Source organism: Anser cygnoides, chromosome 4, assembly GCF_040182565.1.
Source record: "Anser cygnoides isolate HZ-2024a breed goose chromosome 4, Taihu_goose_T2T_genome, whole genome shotgun sequence".
Lineage (NCBI taxonomy): Eukaryota > Metazoa > Chordata > Aves > Anseriformes > Anatidae > Anser > Anser cygnoides.
This window is the reverse complement of record NC_089876.1, coordinates 63616577-63632280: the sequence shown is the minus strand read 5'-3', so window position 1 is coordinate 63632280 and position 15704 is coordinate 63616577. Positions and strand designations below refer to the sequence as shown.

The window sequence follows — 15704 nt, the reverse complement described above, 5'->3', positions numbered from 1 at the left end:
AAGTCTAACCACCAGTCTGACCTACTGATTCCCATCACTAAGCCAGCTCCCTTAGCCCCATCTCCACATCTCTTAAATCCCTCCAGAGATGGGGACTGTACCACTGCCCTGAGCCAGCCAGCATGACTTCAGCACGGACATTGGTGCCTGACCAACCTGGTAGCCTTCAGCCACGGAGTGACTGTGCTGGTGGACATGGGAAGAGCTACTGGTGTCACCTACCTGGCCTTCTGTGAGGTCTTTGGCATGGTCCCATCCAACATCCCTGCTAAGAGAGAGACAGATTTAACGGATGGACTATTAAATGGACAAGAAATGGGCAGGATGGTTGCATCCAAGGAGTTTTGGTCCACGGCTCAGTGTCGTGGTGGAGACCAAGTCACCCCCTCCGTCGGGGTCTGCCCTGGGACCAGTGCTGTTTTATTATCTTTATTAACCCCGCGGGCAGCGGGACTGAGCACACCCTCTGCAAGCTGGCGGATGACGCCAGGCTGAGCAGCACGGGTGGCACGGCAGAGGGAAGGGCTGCCACCAGAGGAACCGGGACAGCCCCGTGAAGCCCACCGACGCCAAGCACGCAGGGCTCAGCTTCCCCCTCGACTAACGGGCCCCACACGGCGCCGCCATTACACGTATACACAGCCCTGGGCGCCTGCGCGGGGCGGGGCCCCGCGGCCGCCATCTTCCCTTCTCCGTCGCGGTCCGAGGGGGGTTGGAGCCGCCGGTGCCGGGGCGCCGCCGGTGGAGCCGGGGGGGGGCCGGGGGCTAAAGCCCGGGGCCAGGCCGGCTGTGTGGGGCCGGGAGGCAGGGGGTGGGCTGGGGGCGGCTGTCTGAAGCCCAGGGTGCCGGCGTGCAGCAGACAGCCTCCGTTGTGGACGAAACGGCACTTGTCAGACTCAGCTTTATTCAGTGTTGGTACAGCTTGCAGAATGGTTACCGGCTTGATTGTGCGGTATTTGTACGATATTTGGATAATTGGAGCTGGAGGCATCCGGGAGACTTCGAGGGCTGGAGGGAGCCGTGAGCTGCAGACGGGGAGATGGAGATGCCCAGGGCTAAGGAATGATGAAATACAAACTGAATAGTCTATAAATTAAAACACGCAACTGCAGCATGCAATATTCAAATTATGACAGTGATTGATTTATGACCTTGTATAAAGCCCAGATCATAGTAACAATTATGTACTATAATGAGTTTGAGACATCCAGAACTAATAAATAAATAAATACAAACTAAATTAGTCAATAGTTTTACAATGAACAACTACGACATTCAATAATAATACTCAAGCTATGACAATGATTGATTGGTGACCTTGTCCGAAGCTCAGATTGTTTTAACAGGCACAAGCCATAATTACCCAGAGCTTTAAGTGCTGGAGATGTCCATAAGCTGCGCATGAACCGGAGAGGTGGCAAGCTGGAGATGTCCAGGGCTAATTAATCAATAAATACAAACTAAATTAGCCAATATCTATAAAATGCACAACAGTGACATTCAATATTAATATTCAAATTACAACACCAATTAATTTACAACCTTGTGAAAAGTCCAGGCTGTCTTAACAAGCATGAGCCTTAATTACCTGGGGTCAGAAATGAGCTGGAGCCATGGGGAGCTGGAAACATCCAGGAGACATTGGGGACTGGAGGCATCCATGGATCGCAGACACAGGGGCCAGGGGATCCAGAAACACAGACTACTCCATACTTCAATTCACACTGCACGACTACAACATGCAGTATTAAAGTTATGACAGTGATTGATGTACAACCTTGTCTAAGCCCCAGACTGTTGCAACAAGCATGAGCTGTCACGAGCTGGAGGTGTGTATGAGTTGACGCCACAATGAGCAGGAAGTGTCTCTGGAGGCATCCAGGGCTGGGGATATCCCTGAGGTATGAGATGTCCAGGGCCATTTAATCAGTACATACAAACTAATTAGTGTCTATGCAGTGTACAACTACGACATTCAATATTAACATTCAAGTTCTGTCGGTGATTGTTTTACAACCTTGTCTAAAGCCCAGGTTGTTTTTACAAGGACACTGTCATGAGCTGGAGCCAAAACAGAGCCAGAGGTGCAAATGAACTGGAGGTGCAATGAGCTGGAGATGTCCAGGAGACTTCCAGGCCTGGAGACATCCACAAGCTGGAGCTGCAAATGAGCTGGAGAAGTCCAGGGCTAACTAATCAGTAATTGCAAACTAGTTAGACAGTATCCATACAGTGTACAACGGTGACTTTCAATGTTCATATTACAACACCAATTGATTTATGACCTTGCCTAAAGCCTGGGCTGTTTCAACAACCATGGGCTGCAGTTACCTGGAGCTGGAGGTGTCGGGGCAGGAGCTGCGCTCCCCGAGGTGCAGAGCCGGGCTGTCCCCAGCCACGAGTGGAGCCACGAGGCACAGGGCAGGTGGTGCCCACAGGGACTGTGGCACCCAGACCAGACCCAGCACAGCCACCAGAAGCCAAGGGCCCTGCTGCCACCCGCAGCTGCCCCTGGCACCCACCACGTGTCTCCTCCCCACCAGCCTCCCCCAGGACCCTGCTCCTCCCCGGGGTCGAGCACTTCCATGTGCCAGCAAGCACAGCCCTGTGGCACCGCTGGCACTGGCAAATCCCTGGTGAGGAACCATAAGCAAAGAAGCTGCAGGAGCTGCCTGGGTCCAGCTGGTGCCAGCGATGGGACTCGGAGGATGGCAGGAGCCGGGGTGCAAACCCTGAAGTGGCCGCATGTGCAGGGCCCCTCTGCCTGCAGGAGCATGTTTTTTACTTAAAAGGAGGAGTTTGAGCTGAAACTCCCAGAAAATGGGGTTGAAGGGGGGGGGGGGGTTGAGAAGGGGTGTCACTGGTAATTAACAGGGTCACAGGTAGCTGGGGTGGGGTGGGGGTCACTGGTAGGGAGCGCGTCCCCTTTGCAACACGCAGACAGGCGCAGGCGTTCGGTCACCCTTTTATTAGCACCGTGACAAGTGCGACCCCTCGCCCCTCCGGCCGGCGCTGGGACCCGCCTGCAGGTTCCTGCAGCCGCTGCGGGGAGAGGAGAGCAGGGGAGCTGTCAGAGCCCCCAAAAAAGGGGGTGGGGAGGTCCCCATCGACCCCCCGCAGCCCCCCACACCTTCATGCGACGTCTGTCTCCAGCACGTCCTCGCTTTTGGAGGGCAGGTTCTTGCTCAGCGTCTCCATCTCCTCTTCCTTCCTCTTCCTGCGCTGCTTCCGACAGTGGCTTTTTTTTTGGGGGGGGGGTGGTAATAATTAAAAAAATAATCAGGATGAGGCATCACCACGGGGCCTGCCACACTGTTGCCCTCCCCACTCCTCTCATCCCACCCCATGGAAGCTGTGGATGGGGCTGTGGATGGCTCCCAGCCCCGTGGCGATGCCCCAGTGCCCTCAAACACCACTCCCGCTCCTCCCATCCCCGCGCCCCGTCCCCACGTACTGTGCGCAGAGGCAGGTGCAGACGATGAAGACGACGAGGATGACAATGCCGGCGATGAGGGAGATAACCACGATCTGGCCCCGGTCGCCCCGCAGGTAGAAGATGTCCACCCGCTCGCACCGCGCCCCCGTGTAGCCCCGTTCGCACCTGCCCCGTGGCACAGGGGACAAGGATAGGAGTCCCAACACCACCTCACATTGTCCCCCTGCGCCACCGGGCCCTCTCCACCAGGACTTACACGCAAGCCGGTGCTGCCTCGGCCACGAGGAAGCGGCACCTGCCCTTGACGCAGTAGTGCCGGTACTCCTCGGGGCACCGGGAGAAGTGGCCCCGCCGCCGCAGCTGCGTCACGTTACCTGCGGGAACGAGCACAGGGTGGCCCCGGGGGTGGCAGCGCCCCGAGATGCTCCCCAAACCGTGGTAAGCCTGAGCCAGGCAGGCCGCCAGCACGTGTCCTTGGCTGCTGCCGGCTCGGGGACACGGCGCTGATAAGCGGTGCGCCAGACAAAACACCGCTGGCATCCGCGCCGCTGGCCGCCCCCCTGTTACCTGCACAGCCCTCGCAGGGCAGCCCCTCGGTCACGTTGGCGTCGGCGCCCACGCAGCTGAAAAGAGCCAGGCCTGGAGAGGAGGAGGCATGGCTCAGGGGAGTGGCACAGGGAGGGGACCCCCTTCCCTCTAAAGCATCATCGTCGTCAGCTTTTCCCTGGGAGGGAAGGGAAGGGGGAAGGGAAGGGAAGGGAAGGGAAGGGAAGGGAAGGGAAGGGAAGGGAAGGGAAGGGAAGGGAAGGGAAGGGAAGGGAAGGGAAGGGAAGGGAAGGGAAGGGAAGGGAAGGGAAGGGAAGGGAAGGGAAGGGAAGGGAAGGGAAGGGAAGGGAAGGGAAGGGAAGGGAAGGGAAGGGAAGGGAAGGGAAGGGAAGCTGCTCCCTGTCCGCAGGTGCCTGGCCAGGTGGCATCGTGGTACCACATGCCACCAGCCACCCTCCTGCCACCACCCCATCCCCTTCGTGCCGTTGGCACGGGCTTGGCGAACACAGGGGCAGCCGGTGGAGACCCAGGCAGGGATGGACGCTGCAGCCAAGCGGCCCCTTTGGAAGAGCCTCGGTGTCTAAAAAACATGCTGGCAGCAGGAGCGGGGAGGTGGCCGTGCTGCAAACGAGCACCTGGAGGCTTCGCGTGCCACCATGCCAAGCCCCCGCTGTGACACTGCTGCCGCAGCAGGACGTGGGACGTCTGTCAGGGAGCCCAGCCGAGGCAAGCGCCCTGGGTCTGGCACTTTGCGGGCTCCAGCCAGGAAAGGGGCGCCCTGGGACGTTCGCAGGCAGCGGCGCGGTAACCGGATCGCCGGCATACCAGCACTGACTCAGCACGGCTCCGCGGCGTGGGGCCGAGCTGGGGACGGGTCCTGCCGGCGGGGCCGGGTGTCTCCCGTGGGGTGGCACGGCATGGTGCTGCGCGGCACAGCGGGCACGTCCCTGTCCCGTGGGGAAGAGCTGGCGTGGGCGCGACGTCCTGCTAGGCCAGCACAGCCTCCCCACGAGGGGCAAGCCTGGGAGGGCCACCAGCGAGCGGGGTGGCAGCGTGGGCAGCCTCCCGTGTCCCCTGGCTGGTGTTGGAGCCTTTTCCAGCACCCGTGTCCCTCCTGGCTATATATAGGCACCGCTGGCGCAGCAGCACGCTTTGAGCGACCGGGCGCCAAGGGAGCGGGGCTCAGCCTGCGCTGCCTCCAGCAGAAGGGACGAGGCCAGGGCGGGCCCCCCGGCACCAGCTGTGGGCTGACTTCACCCCGAGCGTGCGGCTCAGCGCGGGAAGCTCCCCAGCAGGGCAGTTCCCCCGGCCTTATTGCAAACAGCTGCCGCAGCCGCCCTCCGCGAGGCCCCTGTGGCCTCCCTCCGGCAGCCTCCCCTCAGCGGGGTGGTGGCACCGGGGATGCTGCGGGTGCTGGTGGCACTGCGGGGTCCCCAAAACCTGGGTCTCAGCCTGCCCATCGGCGGCTCCCGGCGCTGGATCTGATGCTCTTCATCCACCCCGTGCCGGGCACCGCAGCCCCAAAACAGGTCGGGCACCATTCCCCGGGCGGGTGCGGGTTGGGCAGAGCGTGACACCAGCCCCACCAAAGGGCTGAGCCCGGGCTGCTCCCGTCCAGAGGTGGGAAGGAGCGCTCCGAGGTGGGACCTTCCCATTTTGTGCACTTTTAGTGCTCAAAGAGCCAGACCCCGCAGCGGGAAGACGCCCGTTCCTGCGCCAACGCGTGCACCTGTTGGAGAGGTGCTCACTGTGCCCGCATCCTCCATCCCTGCTGCTGCCTGGGACAGCGCAACACGTCCACACGTCTGTCCACACGTCTGTCCACATGTCCACTGGCAACAAGGCTACCCGCGGGCAGGGTCCCAGCGCAGGTGACAGAAGTGCCCCGCTCAGTCCCGAGGGATTCAGAGCCGAGCGCAGCCCTCGCCCACGGCCGGGCGCAACCGGGGACCACCAGGACAGGACATGGGGACACCGCGGGGCACGGGGGATGGGACCGGAGATGGCATCGGGACAGGCGTGCGGGACACCGGGCTGGGCACGGCGAGCACCGGGACGGGACGGGACGGGACGGGACGGGACGGGACGGGACGGGACGGGACGGGAGCACCCCGGGCGGGCTCAGGGTGCGGGGACCCCTCTCCAGGACCATGCGAGCCCCGTAACGGGGCAGGCCCCCCCCTCGCCGCCCCGCTGCCGCCGCTTACCGGAGGCGAGGGCCAGGCAGAGCAGCAGGGGACCGGGGCCGCCGCCCGGCACCGGGGCCGCCGCCGCTTCCATGGGCGCCGCAGCCTCCTCCTGCCCGGTGCCCGGTGCCCGGCGGCCGCGGCGGGGCGGGACGGGACGGGGCGGGACGGGGGCGGCCGCTGCCAGCACCGCCACCCATTCCCTCTGCCCTCCTCCTCCTCCTCCTCCTCCTCCTCCTCCTCCTCCTCCTCTTCCCCCCCGCGGCGTGGAAACCCACGGGTGGGGTCCCAATGGCGAGGGTTTCCCCAGCGGCCCCTCATCGGGGGCTGCGGGGAAGCGGGGAGGGGACGGGACCCTTCGCACCCTCCCGAGTGTCCCCGCCGCGGGGGTCCCGGCAGCTCCGTGTCGCGGCGGGGGGACGGTGGGTGCCGGGAGGGGGGGTGGCACCCCAGGGTGGGCCCCCCCCGGGCTCGGCCCGTGCCCGCTGTCCCTGCGGCGTGAGCTCGGGCGGAGGAAAGAGGGGCTGGAAAGGGAGCGGTGACCTCAAACCGCAGGATGGCAGCGGTGGATGCAAGCCCTGGCAGCCGCCCCATTTGGCCGCCGGCCGGGGCTTGAGCGAGCTCCTGCAGCAGCCCCGGAGAGCAAAACCCCACGCGTGGGGCCCTGGTGGCCGTGGGTTGTCCCCCGGCCACGCTGGGGACGTGTCAGGCTGAAGTCACCCCCAGTGCTGCAGCTCGCCACCTGCCCCCCACACAGCGTCCTGCTCGCCCCAAATCCTTCGGTGGCAGCTCACAGCCCCTCCTCCGTCAGGAGAACCCCATCCACCTCCAGGGAAAAGGTCTGGAGAGCCGTGGCCAGCCCGTGTCTGCCCCACGTCGTGACCCTTGCGGTGTCCCTGGCCCCGCTGCCGGCTGTCGGACCGGACCCCACGCCGCTCTTGGGGTGACTCCCGGCTCTGCTCACCCGTCCCCTTTTTGTCCACCGCTGCCTCCAGCGCTCCCCAAGCCCAGCTGCCCTTCCTGCTCAGCACACTCGCTCTTGTTTTGTCCTTTGCCCCCTTGCTGCCCTCTTTCCCTTCTTCTTCTTTTTCTTTTTTTTATTTTTTTTTGGTTTCACCTCTTCGAGTCTGAAAACCAGCCCCTTTTCCTCGCCACCTGCCTGGCTAAAATCTGCGTCGCTGCCCGCAGCAGGAGGAAGGGCTTTCCGCCGAGAAGCTTTCCCAGGCACCGAAACGTCAGGACAGCGTAGGAGGAGGCGAGAGGCTGGGAGCAGAACCAGAGAACCCCTCGGGCTCGGGGGATACCAAACGGGCCCACCAAGGCGCCCGCCCGCGCCGAGGAGCGTGGGCAGAGGTGGCGGGGGAGAGGTGGCCGTGCCCTGGTGGCTGTGGCCGGGCCGACAGGTTCAGGGGCTCCGCGGGAGGAAGGGGACCGAGGGACATCCCGGGGGGGTCTCCCCGAGTTGGGGTCCCCAGCCTCCGAGCACCCCGAGCTGCGCCCGGCCGGGGGGCGTGCGGGCAGCCCGCCTGGGAGGGGGGGCTACGGAGCCGCTTCCCGGCCCCGTCCCGGTTCCCGGCCCCGTCCCGGTGCCAGCAGGTGCCGCTGCGCTCCCGGGGCTGCCGCGGGCGGGGAGCGGGGCGGGGAGCGGGGCCGGCGATGCCTCCCCATCCCGCCTCCTCCTTCCCTCCCTCCGCGGCTGCCCGCGCCGCCGGGACCATGGGCTGCTGCTGCCGCCTCCTCCTCGCCCTCCTCCTTCTCCTCCCGGCAGGTGAGCGGCCGGGGACACGCGTGGGAAGGGCACGCGGGGGGCACCCCCCTGCCGTGGGGGTGGGGGGATGCTAGGGGTGAGGGGCCCCGTGGGAAATAACCCCCCCCCAAAAAAAAAAAAAATAAAACCGCCACCCGCGGGTCCTCGGGATGGGGTGGGGGGTGGGGGGGTGGGGATGCGCCCAGCCTGGAGCCACGCGTGTCCGCGGCCACTAGTGGGGTGGGCAGAGATGCTTGGCCGCTCCTGTCACTTGCATGGCACGGGGACGGAGGTGTGCCCCCAACCCCTCCTGGGGGTATTTGGGGGCAGCCCAAAAGCAGCCGGGGGGGGGAGGGGGGCATTGGGCAAGCCCCACGCAGGGAGAAACGCGGCAGGCACAGCAGCAAGAGGCTGTGCCCCCCTCGGTGGGAGCCGGGGGCATTCGCCCACTGCACGAGGGGACCCCACTGTGCAAGGTTTTGGGCACATCGCCCCGGGTTCAGCCTCAGAAACGTTCAGCCTGCCCGGCTTTTACTTTATTTTTACTGCTGGAAAGTGAGGGGGGAGGAAAAACAAGCACGGGAGCACTCTCAGCCATTCGTGCATGCCGTGCATCCCCGGCAAAGGGAAACTTGTGAGGGGACCAGAGTGCTCAGAGCACATCGGCTGCTCCTGGGACATCTCCCACCAGCCAAGCATCCCTCCCGTGCCCACTGGGAGCTGTTTTTCCCAGTGCCCAGGATAGTTCCGGCACCATTCCCACCAGCACCCAGCTCTGCAGCACCGGCAGGGCCCCCATGGAAGAACCCAGGAATACTTCCTAGGATTTTGGCCCGCAGCTTTTGGGATGCTTCCATCAAGGGCCTGGATCTTTTGGGTGTTTTCTATAATTTTTCTCCACTGGAGCAGTATTTACAAGAAAAAGCCTTCTGGCAACAATGTATTATTTAAATGTGCCTCAAGTTCATTCTCCAGGGCTTCATGACAGAGAGGATGCAGCTTGGCAGGAATAACTCTGTGCTTTTCTTGGCCCTGTAATGAAATAATAGCAACCCTTGCACGGCGTTTGAGAGGAAGGAGGAAGTTTGTCATACCTCTGACTTCTTGCTCAGGAGGCAAATTAGAGTGCTTGCAGCCTTGCCGGCCCAGCTGACGCAGAGGGCAAGGTCTGCGAATGAGGCGAGCCTCAGCACCCAGGTGATGCCACCCATCCCAAAGGGACTCACGAGGGGATGGGGACCTGCAGACCAGGGTCCAGCAGCAGCCCCAGAGGCTTTCACCCTGTGCTCAGGCCCCTCGGGCAGCTTGGGCACCAGGCTGGCCACGGGTTGCTCTGTCTCTTGGGACAAAAACCTTTCCTGAGCTTCTCTGCTGTACACTGTGCAGCACGCAGGCAAGTGTGGCCATGATTTAGAGGGCAGCCCTGTTGTGTTGAGCTGGGAAATAACCCCAGCAATGACAGAGATGTCCCCAGTCAGCACCCACCTGGGTGTAGGGGTGCTCGGGGCAGCCTCTCCCAAGGGGACGGGGCTCAGGAGAGCAAGTCCCCAGGTATCCCCAGGATCTGCACCTGGGACCCCTGCCCACTCTCTCTCTGCCCACCAGGGAGAAATAACCTCTTATTTCAGTGTGGCTGGGGGGCCCGTTTCTCACCCGAGCTGTGTGCTTGGGGCACGTGGCTGTGCTATCGTGCTGTAAGTCGTTTGTCTCCAGGGTTTTGTTTTGGGGTTTTGTATAGGTTGCTCCTGTAGACTTGTTTATGGCCACGTGTCCTGCACTTGTATCCCTTTGTGTGGGATGCTGGATGGCGCTGGATCACTGTCTGCAGTTGTTCACCCTGGGTAGATCCTGCGGGCAGAAGATGAGGCGGCCCTTTGGTTTTGCTTCCACAAACCCGGACCCATGACATAAAAATGGGTCTTACCTCTATGCTTCTTCTAGAGGCAGCTACTGGGCTGGGGCAGGAAGCAGCATCCAGCTTTGCTGAGCAGCCATGGGTTCTCCTCTGGGCTGACCTGGCCATTGTTCACTGCTGCATTTTCTGGCTTCCGAAAGGGTGGCTAGGTTAAACGTGGAGGGTGTCATAGCCAGGATAAGGTGCACCATTCCCTACGCTGCTCTCACTTGTCTCCTGAAGGAGATGCACAGCAAACGCGATGGCTGGGGACCGCTGCCAGGTGGGTCTGGGTTAACCCAGGGTGAGAGCACTGCTGCATCCTCCATGTAAATGAGGACTACCTGCTTGCCATGGCACAGCTGCCACATCCAGCTTCCTTTTCTTGGGCTGGAGCTCCTCTCTTTTGAGCTGCCTCTCAGCCGGTGTAACAGCCGAAAAGCTTGCCACGCTTGTTTCTGGAGTGGCTCCGAGCAATGTGCTGCTAATGAAGCTCCCAGCCCAGGTCAGGTATGTGTTTCCAAAGCAGGGCACGGAAGTGAGACATCACCTTCATGTGACATGCAGGAACCAGGACAACAGCATGCCCGCAGGAGAGGGAGATGCTCCGTGCACTAGGTGGTGTACCCGGGGTTTCCCAGATGACTGGGATTGATGTTCTTGAAGGGGAGGATATCTGCATTACAGGGATTTGGCTTTTTCTCTCCTGTTTCCATCTTCAACCCGTGCAAAGCCCCCACGGGGCTGTAACCTGGGCAGAAGGGATGGCACCAGGCGATGTGCCTCGTCCTGGCAGCTCCGCATCCAGCCCTGCTCCCAGCCGGGTCCAGCAGGGCAGTACGGCCCTAAGGGAATCAGATGGGCACATTCCTCAGTGCTGAACTATGCTTGGTATCCTTTGATAACTGATGTCCTTCAGTTGCTTTGACAACCCTGCCTGCCTTCTAGCTCCTGAAGTCATGTGGTCCTAAAGGAAGATTTCTGGTGTTTTTCTATCTTTTGTTCCAGTGCACTCTTCTGGCTACTGCTCCCAGCCGCAGCCCAGGTGCTGGGAGGACAAGGGAACCACTGCCTCAGCAGTTCTTCACCTTTTCAGATGTGCTCGTAGAGGACCTGGCTTGCTGGTGACCTCCCAGCCCTGTGGGTACAGGCTGTCCTGAGCAGGATGTGGAGGCATGTGGGGCCCTCAGCCAGGGATGCTCTGCAGGGTTCCCACAGGACCCAAGGCTCAGGAGCAGCCTGTGTTGCTGGTGGGATCCCTTTTCTATGCTGGAGGAGAGGACAGCCTGACGTGTTGTGACCTGAGGTGGCAGTGGCCAGGCTGGAGCTCGGGGTCCCATGGCGATGGTGGTGCAGGGCTGGGACATTTAGGGTTTCCAGATGCAGCGTTACCCACCTGGGAAGATGAGCTCAGCTGGGACCGGCCCTGCCTGGGCAGGAGGTGGATGGCCAGGGCCGAGCGCGGTGGCTGGGGCAGCAGGGTGATTTCTTTCAGCTGCTTGCGCTCTCCTGGGCAATGCCTGTGACTTGTGACCCGCTTGGGACAGGCGCCCGGCCGAGGACTGCATCCAGCCCTGCCCGTGAGGCCAGCTGCCTTTCAGCCCTGTAGATATTATCGGAAACTTTCTGACTCATCCTGGCCAGCAGCCCTGCCAGCTCTGCAGGATCCCCATCAGCTCGCCTCCAGACCCCGGCGATTCCGTGGGACACCTCACGTGGGACGGCCTTCTTGAAATGCACGGAGTAAACCACTGCTGCTGGGCTAACACCACTTTATTAACACTACTCGGCACGACCAACTGCATCTGCAGTTTGGGGTTTGGGTGAGGCTTCAAGCAGGCAGCACAGGATCCCAGGGAGTTTTCTCAGAGGGTCAGCGAGGTCTCGCAGAGGCCTGGCAGCCCTCTGGGGTCCTGCCACACCTGGTAGAGCAGCAACACCTCCTGCTAAAGGCTGCGGTGACAGCCTGTAACCTGCTGGGTCAGTCACACCTGGCTGACGTGCCCCGGGATGTCTGTGGGCAGCCTTACTTCAAAGCCACCGAGGTGCAGGGCCAAGCCTGACCTCGAGAGCCCCAGGGCTGGAGGACGCGTGGTGCAGGCCGTCAGCACGTCCACCTGGCAGCTGCTTTCTGCCCCGGCGTGGCCACCTCAAGGTCCCGGGCTCCCAAAATGCTGGGTGCGAGCTCGGCACTTCCCTTTGCAGAGGTTTAGGTGCCTGCTGGTGAGATTTTGTGTTTGGAGTTAACGCTGCCTGCTGGTGGGGGAGCGAGGCCTGGTGGTGGCACAGCTCGTGGTGCCGAGTCCTGCCGCCTGCCTGGGAGAGGTGCTCAGTGCTCCTCGTGAAGGCAGCTGGGGACTGCGGATGCCACCTGCCAGGAACCTGTGCCCGCTTCCCTTTAAATAAAGAAAAGGCCACCCCAGAACACCTCCTTTCCCTCGCCTTTGATCTCCTCCATGTTCCCCCTGCCAAGAGAGTCTTGGGAGGACTGCGGGAGTGCTTGAACCTGGTCAAGGGAGGACAAATGGGGGATAGCAGTGTACCTGTACTAAAAAATAAAAAAAAGGCTATAAAGGGAAAATCAACTACTCTAACCTCAACATGCCTCCAAGTGCTCCCACCTCCCCTTCAGCACTGGGATTTGGAGCCAGCCCTCCTGGGTGCCACCAGCAAGGGGTTTTGGGGGAGCTGGCTTTCAGGGCAGGAACGAAAATCAGTGTTGTCTTGAGATCGTTTTCCTCCTTTCTCACATAGCCCCATGACAAGGTGCTCAGGGGTGTACATAAGTGAGTGCATGGAAATAGAAATTCCTCCCGACGTCACTTGCTGTTGGAATGCCCTTTCCACAGCCTGGCTGTGCCCGGGGAGCTGCTGGGGATGGCCTGGAGCTGAGCTTCTCTCTGGAGAGAGCAGGAGGGAGAAAAAAATAGCAGTCACTGGTGGGGACAGGGGAAAGAATGACTCATCTTCATGCTAAGAAATGGAGATGAATGAATGCACAAAGAAATGGGAGAGAAGAAAGCTGCCCAGTGTTATCGTCCCCAGCTGCGTGGTGCCTGCTGGAGGGGCGGTGGGGATGGGGCCGCCAGTCTGGGCTAGGGGTGCTGAGCCCTGCAGGGGGGTGGGTTGGGATGCGTGGGATGGGGAGTCCCAGGGTGCTGGGACCCTTTACCCCATGGCCCAGGAACGAGAGCAGGAAGAAATCCTCCTTTCCCTCCCTGTCTTCTCTGAAAGGGGGATTTCAGCTGGCTTCGGGTTCCTGGGAGTTGTGACAAGCACACAAGATGCCAGCTGCCACAAGGATGTCTCCCTTACTAACCCTCATTTTTCTCCCTCCCAGGACTTGGTGATGACCCCACAGCTTCACCCCTTGTCCCCGCCAGTGCCCCCCCAGAAGTGGTGGGGACAGCAGCGGGGCCGGGCTCGGGGGGCACAGCTGTCCCTGCAGCAGCTCCCCACCAGCCTGCACCACCGACTGCCACTGGACCCACCAGAGATGAGGTGTCCTCGGGGCCAGCTGAGGTGGATGACCCCAATGGGAGCACTGTGGCCATGTTGTCCCCTGCTTCCATCCCCACGAGCACCGTCGCTGCAGCAGACAACCCCCCCGTAGCCTTCAGCTCGGTGCCACCAGCCTTGGAGACCACCCCAGGTCCTCGGACAGCACATAATGACAGCGTGGAGGGAGGGACGATGGATTTGGGGACAACTCCCAGCCCCACGGGCACACCTGCACCCTCCTCTTCCTCCCCACGCAGCAGCACCCCATACTCATCCCCTGGGACGGTGTTGTCCCCACCAACCGTCCCCAGCAGCACCACCCAGTCACCGATGCCGATGAAGGATGTCCCTTCCCCAGGGACGATGGCTGTGGCATCGAGCCTGGCCATGGAGCCAACATCCCCCTCAGTGACTGTGGCCAGCCCCACCGAGGACACAGCCGACGGCAAAAGCACCCCCGCCACCGGAGTCACCATGGAAGAGGTCCCACGTGCCTTGAGTGCAGGTGAGCAGCTCCCCTCCCCGTGCACGTATGCAGGCACATACACCACTCTTTTTTTTTTTTCCTGCCCTTGTCATTTATGGCTTCCCTTTCTAGTTGTTTTTCCACCCAGAAGTGACACAAGAGCCCAGCTGCCAACACTGAGAGCAAGGCCGAGTTTTCTTGTTGTACTCCTTGGAGGAGCCCATGTCATCTGCTCCACCTGTGGAGGGAAGGGGTGGTAGATACCCAAAATTAGGTGCTCGGTTGTGAATAAAATCCTTAGCCTCATGGTCGTCCTTAAAAGCTCACAGAGGGGAGGAAAGAAGTTTCCTGACAATGGGCTAGGAGTAAGGGAGAGGAGAAACATGTTCCCTCTGGAGCGACCAAGAAGCTGGTGCTACCTGTTTTAAAGCTCCTGGTCAAGGAAGAAATGGGGCCTCTCTGTTGGCAGCCATGGAGAAACCACCCACCACCTGGCTGCAGTAGCCTCCCACCATGATTACTTTGTGACCTGTGGGCCCTGGAGAGAAACCCAGTTGTGTTTTAGTCCAAATCCACCTGCACTGTGTTACGGGAAGGGGGAGATCCCAAAAGTATACGGGTGCCTGACGCTGCTGCATGGCCCAGCAGCCTCCAGAAGGGGCTCTGGGAAGCACCGCGGGGGTGTCCGTGCTGGCGATGGCTGGCGGGGTTGCATCCAGAGCTGCTGTGGACGATGGGGTGAGGGCTGAGTGCTGCTCTCTCTGGTGCTGCCCGCAGGGAGCATCGTGGCCATAACGGTGGTGGTCATCGTGGTGGTGGTGCTGGTCTTCGCGGCAGCGGCGTACCTCAAGATCAGGTAAGGCCAGCAGCCCGCAGCAGGGGCAAGAATGAGGGCCATGCCTCGGGGCAAGGCCTCGAGCGCAGCCTTGTATATCATGCCCCTACCAAAAGGCACCTTTCCACAGGCAGGTGATCGGGGTGGGATGTGCCGGTGGCAAAGTGCCCCTAGCTGAAATGCCCCAAAAGCTGAGCTGTGAGGGCTCAAGCGCATTTATTTTATTTTACCCCACAGTAAAAGAGCTAATAAACCACCGAAACAGCCAGTGTCTTATAAATACAGCTCCCGTATCTGTGTTCCTGCCAGCTCCTCGAAGCCCATCCTGCAAGCGCCACAAGCTCAGCACTCTCCTCCCTGCACAGGCTGTGGCAAAGAATGGGGGATTTTTCCTACCCGAATGAGGGATAAATTTGGGCTTCAAGGTGCTGGAGGGCAGCTGGTGTGCCCGCTACTCTGCAGGCATCCCTGGCTGCATTTGCCTTCTGCAGGCTGACCTGGTGCGTGCTTCCCCACAGGCACTCCTCCTACGGCCGGCTGCTGGATGACCACGACTACGGCTCCTGGGGGAACTACAACAACCCCCTCTACGACGACTCCTAGCAGGAGAAGATCCTTATTTATCAGCGCTTCTGCAACACGGCACCCACTGCTTCCCCCCTACCGTGCGTGCTGGGTCGCGGCCAGAGCAGGCGCCTGGGCACCGAGCCACAACCGCCGTGAGCAGGACCATGGCAGGTCCAGCAGAGGACAGGCGGCCGGAGGGCGGGTGCATGGCACCCACAATAAACCTGAGTGTTGGCCCTTTGCGTGGGAAGCTCTCTGATAATATGGAATGGATGCCGCTGCACCTCAGCTTCAGCAGCGGAGTGGGTCCTGGGGGGGGTTGGCAGCTTTGCTTTTAGCCCAATAAACCCGAATTCCCTGGGGGAGGCGAGGGGGGAGGCTTAGACTGCATCGTGGTGCCCTCGGAAGAAACATGGGGGAAGCTAAGAGGGTCCCACTGCTTTGTGCATCCCTCCCTCCAAAATCACCTCTCTGCATTGCCCCACTGCAAAATCCTCTGCCTTCCCTCACCTGTGGTAGCTTGCCA

The 15704-nt window shown here is 61.2% G+C and overlaps 2 protein-coding genes and 1 long non-coding RNA gene across 4 annotated transcripts; 1 reads left to right on the top strand and 2 right to left on the bottom strand.

The window, feature by feature from the left end:
• Positions 1 to 885: 885 nt before the first annotated feature.
• LOC125180322 (uncharacterized) lies at positions 886 to 2292 on the bottom strand. The gene is made up of 3 exons (XR_007158725.2): positions 1589 to 2292; positions 1364 to 1438; positions 886 to 1055 (listed from the first exon to the last, which is right to left on the bottom strand). It is a non-coding gene; the product is annotated as an uncharacterized lncRNA (long non-coding RNA).
• Positions 2293 to 2953: 661 nt separating this feature from the next.
• BTC (betacellulin) lies at positions 2954 to 6346 on the bottom strand. Of its 2 annotated transcripts, XM_048049753.2 has the most exons (6): positions 6190 to 6345; positions 4004 to 4075; positions 3693 to 3810; positions 3455 to 3601; positions 3131 to 3238; positions 2954 to 3042 (listed from the first exon to the last, which is right to left on the bottom strand). In XM_048049753.2, exons 1-5 carry the CDS (start codon positions 6260 to 6262, stop codon positions 3133 to 3135), a joined length of 516 nt encoding a protein of 171 aa, XP_047905710.2. In that variant the 5' UTR covers positions 6263 to 6345; the 3' UTR covers positions 2954 to 3042; positions 3131 to 3132. The 2 variants fall into 2 exon arrangements, with proteins under 2 accessions (XP_047905710.2, XP_047905709.2); XM_048049752.2 differs by having other exon boundaries at positions 2954 to 3238; positions 6190 to 6346.
• A 1432-nt stretch (positions 6347 to 7778) lies between these two features.
• Positions 7779 to 15420, top strand: PARM1 (prostate androgen-regulated mucin-like protein 1). Its single transcript, XM_048049751.2, has 4 exons — positions 7779 to 7936; positions 13150 to 13815; positions 14554 to 14632; positions 15130 to 15420. The coding sequence occupies exons 1-4, from the start codon at positions 7825 to 7827 to the stop codon at positions 15212 to 15214; spliced, it is 942 nt and encodes a 313-aa protein (XP_047905708.2). The 5' UTR covers positions 7779 to 7824; the 3' UTR covers positions 15215 to 15420.
• The last annotated feature ends 284 nt before the right edge of the window (positions 15421 to 15704 follow it).